The sequence below is a fragment of the Diorhabda carinulata genome, chromosome X, assembly GCF_026250575.1.
Source record: "Diorhabda carinulata isolate Delta chromosome X, icDioCari1.1, whole genome shotgun sequence".
NCBI classification, from domain to species: Eukaryota; Metazoa; Arthropoda; class Insecta; order Coleoptera; family Chrysomelidae; genus Diorhabda; species Diorhabda carinulata.
This window is the reverse complement of record NC_079472.1, coordinates 9,529,714-9,549,108: the sequence shown is the minus strand read 5'-3', so window position 1 is coordinate 9,549,108 and position 19,395 is coordinate 9,529,714. Positions and strand designations below refer to the sequence as shown.

The following is a 19,395-nucleotide window of genomic DNA, read 5'->3' as shown; positions in this document are numbered from 1 at the left end:
ACTTAAAGATGGTTTCCCACTAAAACATGATTGATGAATAATACATATTGATTATGAATTCTGAGATCACTTAAGTAGTCAAAGCACAAAAAACCATTTGAAAATATGTAAAATATTGATAAAATACTAGAATGATAGAATAAATTTTACTCAAAAATAGTGTGATACAAATATTTCAGAATTATAAAATAATATTAAAATTGAATTTTCGTTATTAATACCATGTGTTAGTATCGGCCAGTTGAGAAATGGAATGCACCGGTATGGTACTAACATTTGACCTTATTTGAGGAGGGATGTTGAAAATTACAAATAGACGATTATTCCAATAGGAATAATTAGATTGGTTAGAGAAACTTAACCGAGTTGACTTAGTAAATCGGCCACTTTAGAAAATAAAACCCTTAGTTTTTTCTCGACCAGACTATAATGCATGTATGATACGCACTTGTGTAAAGAGTATAGTGGGGGAATACCCTCCACACATCCAATGACTATTTACAGCATAGAATCAGCCCTAAAAGCTCCTAAGTCCTGGGTCGTAATTGTCACCGGTTCATTAACTGTCAAGTTAAGTTTAATAAAGTATTATTATGGTTAAAATCATGTGATTCCCGAGAATCTAGTGAAAGAAGTTAGTAAATTCCACTATGATGGTTAATGTCTGTTTTTTCTTGATACAGTTGTAAAGTTCAGAGATGTAGGCCATTTCTGGGAAGCTTGTTTTTGTGTTGTGTTTATCAGTTGCCTGCAGTGTCAAAATCCATCTGATGATCATTATAAATTAACATGTTTAGCCAGTACACATGTTTCAGAATGGTGTCTACAATAGCTTTTTATGAGAAAAGATTCTATTGGGTAAAGATCTTACGGTTTGACCGATATATTATTTGTTAGTCTTAACAAAGTTTGTTGAGCCTAGAAGTAATCTCTTTTATAAAGGTAGAGAAGTATCAAACTTTGTATAATCTAGATGAAGCGTTAACTTCGAAAACAGTGAATTATTTATTGCACAAATCGTTATGATTCTGAACGACATACCGTTCAAATTGAACATCAATTTCTTTCCCATGTTCCGTAAGTCATTCGATCGTGCGCCAGACAACAGAACTATCAATGTCAAAGAATAAATCATTTTTTTCTCATAAGTATTTTATTTTTTCTAATTCCTAATTTAATAGTAGTAACTAAAATTGGATTCATCTAAAATGAATCACTCAAAAGAATCCTTGTTTGCATATTTTTGTCCAAATCAATCATCTTCAGTTTTCAATAGGTTCGCCATTATGAATAAATCAAATTTTTAAATCAATGCAAGGTAGGTGTTGTCCGCTGTTTTAGATACTACAATTATTGTTCCACACCGATTCACAATGTTTCAAAAAACAATATTTTTAATTTTGAAAAATTTATAATATAATTTATATTTGAGAATGGGTAAATAATCTGTTCGATGAAATTGTTTCATGGATGATTCCTCGAGGTGAACATTCAAGATGATGAGTATGAATGAGCCCCTAGAGAGCAACGATATAGCACAAAAATCAAGAATAAGATGGAAACATCTTATATTTATTTATTTCATAAGATAATACATATAAGAATATCATTCATAAATTTGTAGTTTTCCGTTAAATCAACTACCATTACCATCAGGATCATTGAGCCATGGGTAAACAGCTGGGCATTGCACACAAGATATCATATTTCTATCTTCGTTACCTTTCTTCAATTGACATTTTTGTTCGTGGCAGTTTGCTGGATCGGAAGGAGTGTTGTCACTGTTAAATTCTGATATTGGTACTGGATTTTTTATGAAATCTAAAATCTGAAACGAGATAATTATAAATAGTGCAAATACTCAGCGACATTACATGCGTAACACCCAGAAGGAATAACTTGACAGTCATTTTGGCATTGATCAATAATGAAAAGATGTAGAAAGACTTTTAAAATTTTGATGCGCCCTTAACAAGACAGTTCCATTACCTAATTAATGCAGAGAGGTCATTTCTAAATTGTATTCGTGCACTTGGAATCGGTGTTCTAGTCTCCAAGAAAAGTTGAATGTATTTTAGTTTGTATCTTATTCAAAACAATCAAAATGCCGTTTAAAAATAAGGTGGAAAATAAAGTTTGAACGAGACAAAGTCGTGAAATTATAAACAAGCAAGAAGCAGAAGATGAAACTCCCACAATAAAGATCTCTCGAAGGTATGTTCGATTTTATTTATCTTTAGGTTGCACTTTTTGATATTTTAATATACAAAATTTGAATGTTCCAAGGTTCAAGATGCAGTCAATAATATGAGTCTTATAACCATTACGCAGATTAAAAGTGAAGGCAACTAGGTCAATAGTGAGTTAATAGCGATATTTCAATAAATAGCTCATGAAAACTGCCAATTGTGGTTTATAACTATAATAGCGCTTTTTTACGCAGAACATTGAAAAATTCAATGTTACAGATTGTACCTAACTTTTGCATCACTCTTCTGCGAAGAAATTGGCTATCGGGGAAATAATCATAATGGAACAGCAGTCCATTCAACAGTTAAAATTAAACATCCTTTGGTTTCCTTGAATAAAACTTACGTTATTCCTCTCATTCACACTTGAAAGTATAGTGTCTCATAATAGTAAATGCTGGAGGTGTACCAGCGTACCCCATTCATATAAACTGAAAATTTAATACCTAATCTACAAACCGGAAGTATAAGTGATATTGAGAATGCGCCCTATGATAACAATTTTAAAAGAGAAATTACCCAATCTTCACCTTTATGCAGAAATTGTGAAGATTCCGAAACATTTCATTTGACGAAGAACCAGAAACTATACCCCCTTATAGAAATGACGATCCCATTACCTTCAAGTGACACAGCGTATTAAGATTGCCTCTTTACCATCCCGATTTGTATTCAACTGAATTGGTATGGACAGCAATGGAAATATATGTTGCTAAGAAAAATTCTACGGATTGATATTTTAAATAGCCATGGAGAAGTTTTCGACGGAAATAGAACATCTACAAGTGAAGGAAGAACTTTTACGAATGAGTTAAAATGAGGTTTCATCGTGGGTTTTGTAGTAGATCAAACTGTTTATTATTTTAAAATTAGCAAGCGATTCATGATTATTGTAAACAATTTCAATTATTTTCAGTTTCATTCACTCTTTTTTGTCTAATAATACTTCTCGATTTTTCAAATGTTTTCATAGAATTAAAATCAAAAGATAATTGTTTTAGTTTTTATTCTGAGTCCTACTGATACTTTGTTATCAATTTTATAACACAGAACAATAGTTTACTAAAAATGGAAAAACATATTTTTAAAAAAACAAAATTCGAAGCAATTCATTGAACTATATGTCAGGAAAACGACGACGTTTTCGTTTAGCAATATTTCTGCACCTTTACCATTGGAGAAAAAAATTCAAATTTGAAAGAACAATCGTAAAGAAGGTATATATCTCATTAATTATATGTTTGGTATGTTTAACAAAGTAAATCTACAGCTGCAGAGTGACGATCTGATCACAATTAAAATAGAATCAATATTATTCGCCTTTGCAAATAGAAACATCCTTTACAAATAAAATTTAACAAGAAAAGAATATTCACAGAATACCCATGTTGACTAACTCAACCAACCTTTAATTTTTTTCAAAGTAATTTGGTAATTATGGTGTGATGTATCAGTTCATATTGGGTAAGGGGCCTTTTGGCCAAAATATTTGATCTTCCCTAATTTATTGCCTTTATTGATTTCAAAAATTGGAATCAAGTTGTTAAGAAGTTTCTAAAATTGTATTGTATTGTATTAAAAAGAAAAGTTCAAAATTTGCATGTATCAACTTTTCCATTCTATTTAAAACGCACTCTTTCGAATTTGAAATAAGAAAGCAAATAATGTTATTATTGTTATCTCTATATAAAATGGTATATAATAAAATTAAATTACTTACTTGTTTCTGACTGACGAAAAAGACGTCGGATTTATCCTTCATGTTGCTCATGAATTTGGTCAAACCTTCAAAACTATTAGAAGTAAAATTGAACCAATATGAATCAATAGACAATGTCATTGGGGTCTTCGTAGTAGTTCTCACTTGCTCTATCTGGTCGGTCAACCAATTAGCGATATCATCAGCACTTCCACTAAAATCGTGCAATATTTGTAAAATACCATCCACAATACATGATAATAGTTTACAAAACCATAATATTTTATACGTTCGTTACAACAAGAAATTTCAAGCCAATTCGAGAAGAATTTAGGATTTTGAAATGGGTAGATATCCAACTTTTGCGTATGTTGTTGGAATACATGAATAGGTTTGTTGTGGGTCATTACCAACATCGTATTATAATCAACCAGTCAATACTTTCTGTTAATCTTCGATTTCTTACATTTAACATTATAAAAATACACCAACGCTAGGATTTTTACAAGAAATTTCGAAATGCAGTGATTTGTAAATAAGGTTCTTTCAAACCAGTTTCAAGTTGTCTCAATTGTCAATTGTGATAGCCTCAACCATTTGTTGCCATCCATTATATCTTTCTACCCAGGAAAATTTGTAAAATTAAATCAGAAAACGCTTGAATAAATCACTGTGAAAACAAATGATAACATATCTAGTCCTATATTTGACTCTGCTCTTTAATATCTAACTGTCACAGCTGATTAAATCGATACATAAATAATGATCGCAATCAGCAGGCGTAGAGGTAGCGGTCAGGAACATGTTGAGAGTTTGATGTCAAGTATTTTTCTTTTCTGTCGATTGTGAGTTCATGAAAGGTTTATTTTCAACATAAATATGAATAAATATATTTTGGCTTTATTAAACTTAAAAAGTGTTACATTAAATGGTAAAAGTGGTGGTAGTTTGTCTAGTTCTTTTTTTAAGAAATACGGTATATAATTGAAATTATAGAGAATAATTATAGCTCCAATTAATTTTTCTCATCTTTATAAACGAATTGATTCATTTTTCTTATACGAAAGTTAGAGTTTGATTATAGAAGAGAGTTGATTTAAGGAATTAACTTCCGCTACCGCTACCTAGTATAAATCAAAGGCTCCAGAACGTGTTGAGTTTGCAGCGATGTGTTACCGAACTATTCTGCTAGTTTTATAACATCTGCACAATGGTTTCGTTCAATGAATGCGGCCAATGTCTCATAAATATTGATAGAGTTAATCATCTTAAAGATTATACCAGAAGCCATTTAATAACCATTTCCACGAAGTTTAACTTTAAACACCGCTTTAGCAGCTAAAAAATCATATGGAGAAATATAAACACGAAATGAGGTAGACGTTAGATCGGCGAATTGATATACTATAAAATATCACTATTCCATTTTTCACTCGTAATAGAAATCAACACTAACTGTTGATAGTTGATATGAAAAGAAAAGAGAAAACTTTTAACTTGAAGTGTTACTCATTTCTCATAGTTAAATTCTAGTACTACTTTACACAAATCATTGTTTTTTGTTTTTGGAGATATTGACCATGAATTGGTTAATTCTACAATCAAGTGAATTAAATACAACTGTGAATAGTTTCTGCTTTTTTTGATTGGTTCAACCAATCTTGTACCTCGAATAAAGAAACCATAATATCACTAGTACCTTTGTGACTATATTTCTCATACGACGACCAGTCTCATCCATAACACAGCAGCAGAACAATTATCATATTCATGCCTTGTTATGTTTACCCCGTAAATATCTCATATAACCAATATGAACAATTTAACCCATTTTATTTATCCTGTAGGTTCTCGAAATATTCACATTGAAGGAAAGAACAGAAAGAAACTCAAGAAATAACAGAGTTTTAAACTGTGAATAACAACAATAAAATATCCCATTTTTGTTGAAGCTATTTTACATTTATCTTTCTCTATGTCTAATATGGTGGTCCTTAATAGGGATAAAAGTTTTTCATACATTACCTGATGTCACAGGAAGCTAAATTATTACACCCTGTACCATCTGATGATTGCAAATCATTAATAGGTAAAATCCAGAATCCTGGGAACGAGCCAGTGGGACATTCAGCTCCTAAAAGGCAAGCTTGTGTGGATGCATAATCTAATGTGTACGGGAAGAACCTTGAAGATGGTAGAGAAGGCCATGAACTATCGTAACTAAGTTCAGCAGTAACATAGGCTTTAATTGAATTATCACCAGCAAGTTGAAGTTGCGGTGTTCTCGCACCAACTATGGCTTCTGAAGGTATGTTAGCGTATTTTGTAATAATTTGCTTCTGGCCTTGAAATTCGGCAACTAAAACGTCTTCAGATGCTGTTCTCCAATAAGATTGTTCACTATTTTTGCTGTAAATCGTTTATACATTTTAAAGTTTCGCAAATTAATATGTTTATAAAAAATATTCTTATTTTTCTCGTACTCCAAATGATTTCACTCTACATCAGATTATGTAAATATATACATACGTTATGGAGTGTACAGCAATTTCCATTCCAAAATTGTAAAGATCGTTTACTCTTCTATAGTCTGTATATTCATGAGGAACAAAGAAAGTGGCACTTATTCCAGCTCCATCCGGATTAACTCGATCTGCATCTAAAAGTAGTGGAGCCCATCTATTTGTATAAAGTTCATCAGTTACGGCTTCGTCAAAAGCTAAGCCGATCAGCTGGAAATAAAAAATCAAATCTATCAATAATAAAATACAAATAAGAATGTTTATATTCAGTTTATCAATGAAGAGTGTCAATGGTGTTAGTAAACATCGTCAATTAAATGAAGGTGCATTAGCTATCGATCTGTGTTGTGGTCTATCCCAATGTCTCGTCATTTATCATATTCTTCATTGAAGTGAAGGCAGCAAACAATACTCAAGAAAAATGATAAGGCAGAGAATTGAATTTTATTACACCATGAAAATTATTGGTGAGGGAATAAATGACTAAATGCATTATGCATTTTGGTGCAGATGATATTTCAATTCTACAAATATTTAGCTATAACTATAAAATATATTCTAGCCGAAATGACCAAAATCTCGATGGTCTAATTCTATTAGCACGTATCACCACAAAAAAAATTTAAGGCCAGTCCATTTTACCCTTATTCTGCCATGAGTCGAGATACATCATTGGTATTGGAAACTATTTGCGTAAAAAATTTGACAATTCTAATAACCCGTAGAGCAACATCAACGACAATCCGTTTTGTTGAGTTTACATTTAGATTTCACGTATAATGAAATGTTTCTAGGGACATTTGGTACAGGAAGGGATATGGTTCACGACTGGATAAAAACAATAAAAACAGCATGAAATTAACATCACTAGTTAACTGGTGATATAGGATACAAGAATAAGTGTTGATAAACGCAAAAAAGTTAAAGCATTTTGGTAGTTTGACCAAGATATCGTCTTATTTTTGCTAAAAATTTCCTCTGAATTGAACCTAGACGTTTTTATTAAACACTTTATAAGGAGATAGAACCGAAAACGATTTTTCCAATCTAGTTTTAAGCGGTTTTATTTTCGAACATCTTGTGAAATTAATTATTAAGCATTGAATCAGCAGAAAAATATTTGCGATATTTTATTTGGATTCAAAACCAAAAACCAAGAGCTAGCAAAACAGTGTGTGAATTTTCGGACATTAAAAACTCAGCCGTACATTATTTTTCTGTTTATGACAAACACACTCTCGTTTGTAGGAACTAGCGGCTTAACTTAAACAAAGACAATTAATATGCACTGACATTCTCTAAGAGTATACTGAATTTTATTAAATAAGAGTTCAATAAGAATATCCCTATAAATGTGTACTCAGGCTGTTTTTAACAAAATCGTAACTGTATTATCTTGAATTCCCTTCTTAATTAGTCTATTCAACTAAAGTACATACTAAGCAGATATGCTTAGAGACAAGTCACAATCAGATGTAGTGTGCTGTCCACTCACTTATGCAAAAAATCGTTTCTTTGAGTTACCAAGTGACTAAACTGCTATTAACGTAGCATATGATTTTCTTAGATTGTAAAAAAAGAACAACTTGGATCTACAACAAACTATGACCAGAAAGAAACGTAAGCGAACAAACTGTGACTTCAGAAAACAGTTATTAAATACAAGATATATTTTAACGGCAAACTCTAGAATCTTCTGCCATGAGTCCTTAAATGAAATACAAGGCACGCACAGATAGAGCAAAAAAAGTGGAAGAGAAATTAAGCAAGGAAATTGAACGCATGTCGGCTAATTATTGTCATAGCATACCTAGAAAAAATTTTGATACTCATAAACCAAGAAATGCTTTCCTATAAAATATTGAAACATACAGTTACGGAGTATTAGAATTAGACCATCGTTATATGTTATCGAAGCATGAATATTTTCAATTATAAGTTATTTGTGTAAATACGTATAACTCACTTGAGGGTAATTGTCGATATCAGAGCCAAAAGGTGATGTTGCACTTGAACAACGGCATTCTGGAAGGTTGCAGACATCTGTTTTGCAATCATCAGCTTTATCGCTGATCACCAACTGGGCTAGTAAAAGAACAAAAACACACACCGAACGCTTTTGATGCCTCATTTCAAATACGAAATTTGAGTATGAGTTGATTTCTTATACTTATATGTGTTTGTATATATACAAATCTAGTACATTAAGGAGTAGTGGTATCCTCTTATCGCTTGATGCATATCTATCGACAGCTATTTTGAATAGAATTGAGTAGAATATGTTTTATTTGCATTTATCGTATATTTTTGTTATATCCAAACACTTGAAATTTTTAATTTTAAAATTTTTGTTGTAACTATTGACACTTTCTGCATATTAACAAAAATTGTAGTGAACCAAATTTATCTCTCTTTTATTTGAAAGGCAATATATATGTAATATATAATCATGAGCCCCTGTCTACTCAAAGATCTAAAACCGATTTTCTTTTTCTTCTTTTCATGAATAAAATGGTCCGATTTTTTCATATTTTTTGCCAGTTATTGCTCGGTCCTTTATTTTTGTCTTCTTTCAATATTTCTGAGATTCTGCTGATTCCAGCTTCTTCCTTTTGTTATTTGATTATTCTTCCCACATAGCTTCAATTGATCTATCATTTATCATTCTAGCCATTATTCTCTTCTGCTTGCTGTTCTGTTTGGTAATTCCCAGCTTTCACTACCATGTGTTAATCTTGGTCAGTGTACTGTTATTATGGTTTTGCTAGTGATTCCTTTTTTTCTCTACGAATGAACTTGAAAGTGCATGATACAGTTTCGAGAACCTTTCTTTTAATTTTGTATCGTATGTTTCTCCTCTGTGTATTGTCATTGTATTGCCTAAATAATTGATCATTTCCACTCCCATTTTTCCCTAATATCATTGTGTTCAGAAATTAAATTTCTTCTTTGCTTAGTACTTATGACTCTTCAACTTAATCTTCATATTTCTTTTCTTTAATTCTCTTTCCGATATCTTGGGGTTATTTATTGAACAACATCTGCATACTACTCATACTTCTTTATTTTATGCTTCAATTATATCATCCATCCAACAAAGGACTGAGTGGCCTTGTCTATCTTAGTCCATGTTTTATTTTGAGGCTTTGAGGTTCTGAGCTGTTTTTCCAGATGTAACTAGCCTCTCTTGTTGGCAAATAGAATTTTGATTGTGTATTCAACAGTCTTCGAGGTCTATTTCTTTGGTTCTGGCTGTCCTAAACTGTTTCTTGTTTGTTTAAAAAGATACGTTTCATTTATTCATACAAAACATGTACAATTATCCGTTTGCAAAATACTAAATAGATACTAACTCGTTTGTAACATTTTGTTTCAGTTTTCAGAAAAAGTTGAATTTATTGTAAAATGATTAATATATCCATATTTCCCAATCGAAGCCGCTTTTAAAATTTTGTAAATTGAGATCTCTAATAAAAATTTTAAAAATAATTTCGGAAGTTATTTATTTGAAATGAAAAACATCATATCTTACTACTTAGAACTGCAATATAAATAGATAAATATATTAGCTTATCAGATAAAACCAGTTGTATTTCAAGAATATACCTAATCCTGTTCTATATATTCTTGATTATAGTCTATAAAGAAGCCAATATAACCAAATAGCGAAAGTCAATGCAAATGCAATCTATTTTTTGTGAAAAAAAAAAATGATTTGCCATTGAAAAATTTTGAAAATGACATGTCGATACAGTAAAAGATCCAACAATTAAAGACTTTAACTAACTCCCCTCACTATATAACTATCAGAAAATAAAACAAATAACAATATTATGATATTATTTTATATTTTCTTATATTATAATATTTAGATATTTCAAAACACTTGAAATTTCCTCATTAATACTTTTTTCGGTAAGTCGCCTAGAGGGCCTCTTCCTTATAAACCATTTATAGCACCTACTATCGTATTTATCGAGATGAAGTGGTTAGTTCATTTCTATTTAATTTATACTGAAATAAATATAAAACAATAAGCAGAAATAGAATACTACTAATCTTCAAGTACCACTGAATGGTGAATAGTTAATGGAAATGAGGCCTGGAAATAGTGGAATCAAATCAAAATATGTAAACGACTCTATTTCAATGTAGGATTACCGGAAGCAGATTCAGTGTTGTCAGATGCTTTCAACGAATATGGATGATAAAGTCGATATGCTAATTTGGAAGAAAGACATAAAGACCTCATCAAATGTAGCCTAATCATCACAAAACTGCTTCAAAATTCGCAGCATTGTGGAGCCCTTTCGAACCCTTCGACGTACCAACCTGCCCGGTGATGTATCGGCTGCTGGGACGAAGTTTGGACCTAAGATGTAGGGACCAAGGGAGGGTGGAGAAATGTGAAAGGTGCACGGCACTGTCGTACGAATAGTGGAATCCAAATATCATATAAAAATTATTACATTACCAGCAGATTCTAAACCACACTTCAAATAAATATAGGTTGATTACATAAAATTACATTTCTTATTATTCAAAATCTTTTTTCGGTAAATACTAAATGTTTATTGTAACCTAAACTTAGAACCTTCCTCCTTTATCCGGGCTTGGGGCCGGCAGCATGACTACTGAGCTACTCATTCCACCTAGTAACTATGCAGGCGGAGAGAGGAATAGTGAGGATTGCACGAGATAATTCACCATTGGGGAGAAGAAATATGGGAAGGCCACGAAAAAAATGGAGTCATAATCTTACAATCAATTGAGGCAATAGAAATGCTGTGAAGAATGAACAGACAATCTGCCTAAATGGAGTAGGAAGAAGAAGAAGACGACATTTTTTAGTATACTATGGAATTTGAACCCGTATATATTCATCAAATTACATATATAAAGATGATTTATTGATTTTAAATCCATATTTTTGTCAGATAATATTATGAAATTTAATCATTCATATCCTAAAACCATCTACTGAGTTTATCAAATATTGAATTAGTCTTAGTTTCATAAAAGTATGTCACATTGAAAGTCATTGAGAATGATGGATTAGTCGATAACAAACTTTAATATCTTGTATTAATTAAGACAACTTCTTATCTTACATTTTCATAATTACAGGACATAACTGAATTATTTTACTACTGATGCGAGTTGAGAGTCTGACGAACATCTAACCGGTTAACCATTATTTATCTCTATTTTCCTCATTGTAAATTGAACCAGACAAATTTTTGCAATGAATTTTGTAAAGATAGTTTATTGACCCCATTAATACACATAGTATAAAATATATATACAGGGTGATTGATTAGTGGGATAAAGTTCAGTGTCTATTGTCCTTTGAGACAACAATTTGAAAGTTTGAGAGATTATAGCCATCATTAGTTCAAACATTTTTAAATTATTCACACTCTTACAGGATGTTCCAGAATGCTGTGCCATATCAGCTTGACTTAGTTAGTTGGAAAGAAAATACTGATATTATGTAGGAAATAGTTTTTGATATCCTGCATATAAATACAGTTTTGAAGAAAGGGGTGGTTTAGACTAGACTACAAATTGAGGTGAGTTCCAGTCTAGTTTATCAGTCTTCACTGCAAAGTCAATACGAGTGATAGTGGTTATTGCAATGACGCAAGTGAAATAAACTATAGCGGTCAATTGAATGGAATTTTGGAAAAGTATGAAATGGCTACCATTAACGAAACACAGTACAGTAAACAATTTTATACAGATATGTGTCTCTTCAAAAACACGATAGATAGGCAACGTATAACAAGTTGCCTATCTAAAATCGCACAGATTTTATAAATCTACTTTTCCGACCAATTAAATCGGTTATGCATTTTTTCGGTATAGGTTTAGCTTTTTGCAATCTACTGTCTTGACTATTTGTTCAATCCAGGAGTGTAGTAGTATGGTGGATTCAAGTTTAATTTAAAATCATGAATTGATACAGAAAATCTAATTATTCTTTATCTGCGACAAGGTCTGGGAAATGTTCTTCAAAAACGCACAGATAACTTACTCGTGTATAATTTTTCAGTCAGTATATGGCAAATGCGTTTTTTTGATATGCCAATGGCCTTTTCAATCTCTCTAACCTGAGAAACTAATATTTAATGACAGCTCAATATTTCTACTTTCAGAAACATTTTCACAACGACTCACTTATACCAATGTTAAACAGAAACTAACTGGCTGAAATTTTAGTGGAAGAAAAAACTAAACGCATACGCAATAGTACTTATAGCACTGGGCTCTATTCAGTTAGCTATAAAATTCATCCAATAATAACGTATGTTTCTATACGTAATTATTTGTGGGACATTTTGCCCTATGATTCTGTCGTCTGTCGTTTTCCATATGTGTACGGCCGCCCAAACGATATTGGTTTTAATAAAAAACTGTTTTTTAAAACATTATCATGTTCCGGATTTGGCCATTGGAGTTATCTGACCTTACAGTCAGCTTCCGTTACCTCGTCCCATAGCATGAACCAGATATTATTGTTAGAATCGTTGTCATAGATGATGTGGTTAATATATATGCCCAACTATCTGCCGAATGACGCTCCAAAAATGAGCCGAAACCGGAAACACGTCAAAGTAGGTCGAAAATCAAGATTATGCTCGTTATTTTTTGATATGGTTCATCCTAAACTCGTTCCAGGGGATCAAACGATAAACGAGGAGAATTACTTGTCCAGTTTAAGGCATCTACGCGAAGCACTCTGAATTCTCTACTTTAAATCAATTAAAATTTCTTGAACCTCTCATAACCAATTGTCGAGGTATTGTGTTCATCCTAACCACAATAAACGTTTTTTAAGCCATGGAATTCACAATATATGTAAACAATGAGTAATTAGTTTGATTACAAAATTTGATATGCAGGTAATATTTTCATTAAAATATTTCCTCTCTTAAATTATATTCTTCTGTTTTGACTGCATGGATAAATACTTCAACCTAGTCAGAATGTCTGTCAGTTATGTCATGTTAAATAACTCACTCGCGAGAAAATTTGGGTGAGGTTGGATAGTATCTCTATATCTCTCACTGTAGCGTTATACTTCACTTTTCATGGCGGGGATGTGTAGATCTCTTTCTATAACAGAATTGGGAACATACCATGGAACGTTAACTAAAATTCTCAAAACTTTAATTTGAAATCTTTGTATTTGAAAAATTTCTAGATTTTACTGGGAAGCAGATCTCCACAGCTGTATTCCGTTTGTCCAAATGGGCTTTATAATGGTTTTATATACTAAAATTTCATATAGTTTGTTGTTTGTGTTTGGCGTTGTAGTCCTCTCTTGCCGAAACATTGTTGTTAAGTATTTTAAAGAGAGTCGAGTGTTTATTTTTGTATTATATTATAGTGGTTTCACCATCGGCCGTACCAAGTGTGCCAAGCTGAACCAAAAAGCTTAGCTTTCACTTCGTGGTCCATTTTCTCTCTGACCCCCTCAGTCCCCTAAATTTTTTAGCGTATTATCAAGAACAAAATCTGGGACTTCTTTATCAAGTATAATATTATTCCTAAATTCAGATTTCACTATTGAAATTTCATTGAATTATTCAAAAAAGTTTATACGCGGAGAACTTGAGCACAAGCTTGAAATCCGTGATGGATACTGTTGTAAAAATTGTCAACTCTACGATGTCTAGCTATTAAATAACGAGACTGGTTACGAAAAAGGATTTTATTATAAAAATTATTCTACATTTGAATGCTCTCCTTCAATATACCCCCCTCCCTTCGCTAAACACCTTTCCATACGTTTTTTCTATTGATCGAAGCAGTGTTGGAAGTCTTCTTTGGTGAGTGCCTTTAGGAGCTCTGTTGTTTTTTGCTTTACCGCTTTCATCGACTCAAATCGGGTCCCTTCCAAAGTAGAACTTTTTCTATTCTTTCAAGGAAGGAAATTTGAGCAAACCCGTTGATGCAAGAGCTTTTGGCCAGGAATCAGATTTTTTGGCACCAACTTCGCACAGACTTTTGTCATGTAAAATTCCTCGTCTAATATTTTTCTAACCGTTTCTTCTTCGGCGTTTACAGCTTCGGCAACTATCCAGAGGCTCATTTGACGATATACACGCGCAATTTGATTGATTTTGGTTACTGTTTACGGAGTTGAAACAGTCACAGGGTGACCTGGGCGATGGTCATCTTCAGTGCTCTCTCGGTCATCACTAAAGTGCTTACACCACTCTAAAATACGCGCCCATGGGCCTCTTGTAACAATTTATAGCACTCAGTCAGAGTTTTTTTCAATTTAACGAGAAATTTAGGATTTATACATTGCTCCTTGATACATTGATACAACGCAATACTCGTTTTTCACCCCACCTGTCTAGGGCGTCCTATAGGCGTGTAGTCTCGTTATTTAATAGCCAGAATTCGTATTGCTGATCGTTATTCATTTCTCACAGACTATTCAAATCATTTGTACAAGTCACAAGAATCGGGTACAACTGCTCTAGATTTGTATGATTCCTCGAAATCTTCTTAAATGGAGATATATGTATTTATTTGCGACTTCACCTCTCATACATATATGTACTGTCCAAATCCAAAGGGTAAATCAGTAAATAGTTTTTCAAATAAATTTATTTGCTTTGAAAAAGTCATATTAACAAGAGTGAGTGAGACAACTGATAGAAAACTGCTTTTGTAAGTAATATAAAAAGTAACTAGACGTGAATCAAAAATAGAAAAGAACAAGGATAGCAATGAATTTTTTTTTTAATTTTAAATATGCAGTCTGTGGTATATTTCCTTTTTGATCAAAATTTTGTTCATCATGTTTTTATTATTACTTTTAACAATTTTACAATATTATAAAATTATAGTTTCCTATAATGACTCTTTGGCTTCATTCAAAATTGCATATGGGCAGAAGATTTTTGATCTCTGGTCTATATCATCTGAAAATGTTTTGAAAACGTTGATTTCCATTCTGTATGCTCAACATTATATTTCTATTTTTCAAATATAAAAATACAAAAGTCATCAATATAAGTTGATCTCAAACGGTTGCATGTCAAGTACTAACCGTAACCGCACTTGATAACAAAAGTTATGAAATAATAACATTTGACATTAATGAATTTATTTGACATTAGTGGGTTATTTATTTCCCGTTAAATGCGGCAGAAAATATCTTGTAATTACCAATATAAAATCGTATTGTCCAAATTTATCTTGTTTCACTAAAAGTTCAGTCACTATGACCTCAACAAGCATCAACGTAGGTTTGGGTGAATCTACAAGAAATTCAAGTAGAGTATTGAAACCACCGGGTGGTGCACAGACAAATATCTTTGGTAATACCGACAACGAAGCCAATACAACAAGAAAAGATGCTGCCGAAAATACTCCAGCAAATACTGCCTCGTCACAGACAAATTCAGAGAAGACTCCCGAACTAAATAAAGAACCACCAACTCCTCAACGAAAAGGACGAATCCCTCCAGGTGGATATTCAACAAAACTTTGGTGAAGTTGAAAGACCATAAATACTTTGTAAAAACATGTTATTTATTCAATATATTTGATGATGACTTCCAATTCTAAGTGATATACTTTTGATATGGAATATTTCTATGATCTTATCTCCATTGCAGATCATTCTTTAAATTTACAAATTAATATTTTTCTGATTAAAAAAATACTAGTATAATTCATTCACACTGTTCTATATTTTACAAGTCGTAAAAACTATATTCTCCGTAGTGATTTAGATTAAGTTGTAATTTCGGAAACCATTGGCTATATTCATACTGAACACACCAACCCTCAACCAACACACACAATTATACTATCTGGCGTACTTTCCAATATCCAAGTTATCGTCTTCAGATACTGAAGGTAAACTGTACTTTGTCTCTCAGACAATATCTTGATTATAGAAACGTATTTATGAGTGTTGGTGTAGTGGTAGTGTGTGAATAGTGTGTTCAGTAAGTGGTTTAGGTTTGGAAGGTGTTTAGCTTCTGTTTCTGAGATGACAGTATGAGCTATCTTAAAATAATTTGAATTAAGCGCCATTAATAAAATTTGCCAGTATTTTATGGGTTAAAATAAATAACATTGTCGTAATCCACCATAATTTAGGTATTCTGTGACATGACCATAGCGGATGCGTCATCTGTATTTATCATAATTAAGTCTAGTCCCCGTTATCCAAAATATTGTGAATTGAATTCTGATGGTGAACCTTCTCTTCTTGTCATTACTTTGAATAGAGAATATGGATCCATGTGGCCTTGGTCGAACTTAGTGCCTAAAATAAAGTGTCGCCACCTTTGTGATCATACTGTCAGGTTTGACGGATAGAGGCGTCCACAAATCGCATCTTTCAAACGACAATTATTAAGTTTGATCTCTTTCCTTCTAGTTTCTCATTAGAATTTTTTCAAGTGAACTACCATCTAGACAATAGCATCGTCCTCATTCGGTTTCCGTTGTCTCGGCATAACTTTTAAATCTTTATCAGAATCTTCAGATTTATCAGCAGAAACTGCATTATTTTGACGTTTCAATTTGTACTTTGACTTCTCCTGTTTTTGAGATAATTTTCTGTTTTAAGGATTTCCTGTAAGACAAGTTTCTTTTAACGACACGCTCTATTGCCTTCTTCTTAGTTTTATGATAAAGAGGTAATCACAATGGATGCTTAGGGACTGGAGATATTTCGAAGGGTGAATAAACTTCTGGTTTGAATCTAAGTCTTCATCTTTGATAGTTTCAAATATGGATTTCTTCACTTTTATATACTTTCAATCGCCCTATGAAGGACTTATCCAAAAGCTGCAGCTTGTACGTCGGGTGAGGAGGCAGATATAAAATCGATAACTTTGATATTGTGAGTGTGGGTAGAGCACCGTTGAGAATTAACAGAAGGGGGTTTTTTCCATTTGGTTTAGTGTACTGGATGAGGTGACAGAATGACTGGGTGAAAATAGAGGACTGTACCAAACCGGATGAGTGTGCAGCTTCTACGGACTCAGGAGAAGCTGCCCTTCATGAACTTAATAATTTCATATTTGTCTTAGGAAAAATAACCAAGGGAGGGATGAAGTTTCCGGTCGCACTCATTCAAAAAATAACTGTAATCAGAGCCCCTCTCTGTTGAAGTTAGTGAAGCAACTTGACGTTTGACGACAACTCTTTCTTTACAAAAACCTACAAATCTAAATGATGGCCCCATTGACTTCCTTATTGACAATTTTGGATGTCGCTTCAAAAAATCAATCCAGGCTGCCTGCTAATCCAGATGTAGAAAATGGGTATTAGATTTTATTCCTTATAGCCAATTTATAAGTCTAGTGCTTCAGAATTAACATTGTGAGTCCGAAAATGTGTACTCCATTTTTGAAATAAAATCAACTAGTAGCTTCTCTAGCTCTGGTCCTAAAGCAAAATTTATTCAAGGCTTAGTTGCTACAGTCTTATCTGATGGAACTGTGTTAATTTGACGAAAGAGCGTTGTACGAGGAACCCTATAGGTTTTGGATGCTTTAAGATATCCCATTGTTTTTTCTTTCACTGCCTGGGTGGCTCTTGTATTGCTTTCGTTTATCCTAGGAGATAGACGTTCATGGCGTCCTAAAGAAAACTTGGTATAAATATGGAATACTAATATTCCATATTACCAGCAATCCTTATTATCCTTATTTCAGATTAGACCTAGGCTATTATAACAAAAAACTAAACAAACATTTCGTCATCGTAAACTTTGATTTACATACAGTGGCATAGTAAGAAAAGAATTTTATGATTTGGATATTGGGAGAATGCAATAAAAACGCCTTACAATCAAAATTGTTGTTAACAGTCGAAACGTTCACTATTATTCGTCAACTAATCCATATCACATAGTGATACATACAGTCAAACTAGGTGTTCGTTGAATGTATTCTTCTCCGTACACGCTAATCAATGATTTAATGGTGGATTGAATAAACTAGTTCCCCAAAGATGGATCGGAAGAAATGGTCCAGTACAGCATTTTGGAACACCCTGTAAGATTGTTTATAATTTCAAAATATGAAGACTAATGATGACTATAATTCTTCATATTTCCAAATTGATATATCAAAGATCAAAGGAGGCACTGAATTGTATCACACTAATCAATCACCTTGTATACAGGCAATTTTGGGTAATCAACAACATTTATTCTCAAAGGAAAACAGCCAATGTAGGGTTTTGTTTAAGTTAATCTCTTTTTATGTTTTATGTTTATATTTTCAAAATGTTTAATACTTTATCAGGGCTACAAAACAAATATTGTTAGAAATTAATGGAAAACTTACTAGTAGTTGAATTCCATGAAAAATTATTATAATCTGGAGAACATGAATGTTATTTTTCTTTTGAAATTGAGGATTAGTTTGAGATGACGAGAATATAATAATATAAGATATAACAGGTAACTTCAAATAAAGGTGACATAAAATATGGGACATTTAACTCCGGTCGTTTACTCTTTTTGGCGACTAAGGCTTCGCGACCCCCCTGGTTTTTATAAATGGTACCAAGAATCTACGCAAATGGATTACTGGGTTTATAAAAATTTCTCTAAACACACACAAATAATCTCAAATTTAACGTAAGAGGACCGTATTTGTTTTTTATTATTCCTAATTTATTCCCAAGATATATTACCGTGAGGTGTATGGCTGTAATTGTGTTAAAGACATGTTCGGTGTATAGATTCACAAACAGCAGTCGTTTATTAATTTAATGAGCAGCATACGAAAATTCCACCGCCAGAGGACGTAATTTAATACCAAAAATTATAAAATGAATAATTTACAAATTGTGCCTAATTAAGATGCATTTAAACTATGATTATCGTATTCTTCGAGAAATTCAGCGTATATTTGATTCTACAAGTTTTAGT

The 19,395-nt window shown here is 32.4% G+C and overlaps 1 protein-coding gene across 1 annotated transcript; it reads right to left on the bottom strand.

Annotated features, from left to right (window-relative positions):
* Positions 1–1,551: 1,551 nt before the first annotated feature.
* On the bottom strand, positions 1,552–8,688 carry LOC130901324 (chitin deacetylase 8-like). The gene is made up of 5 exons (XM_057812627.1): positions 8,437–8,688; positions 6,478–6,680; positions 5,974–6,357; positions 3,970–4,162; positions 1,552–1,828 (listed from the first exon to the last, which is right to left on the bottom strand). The coding sequence occupies exons 1-5, from the start codon at positions 8,599–8,601 to the stop codon at positions 1,637–1,639; spliced, it is 1,137 nt and encodes a 378-aa protein (XP_057668610.1). The 5' UTR covers positions 8,602–8,688; the 3' UTR covers positions 1,552–1,636.
* Between the last annotated feature and the right edge of the window lie 10,707 nt (positions 8,689–19,395).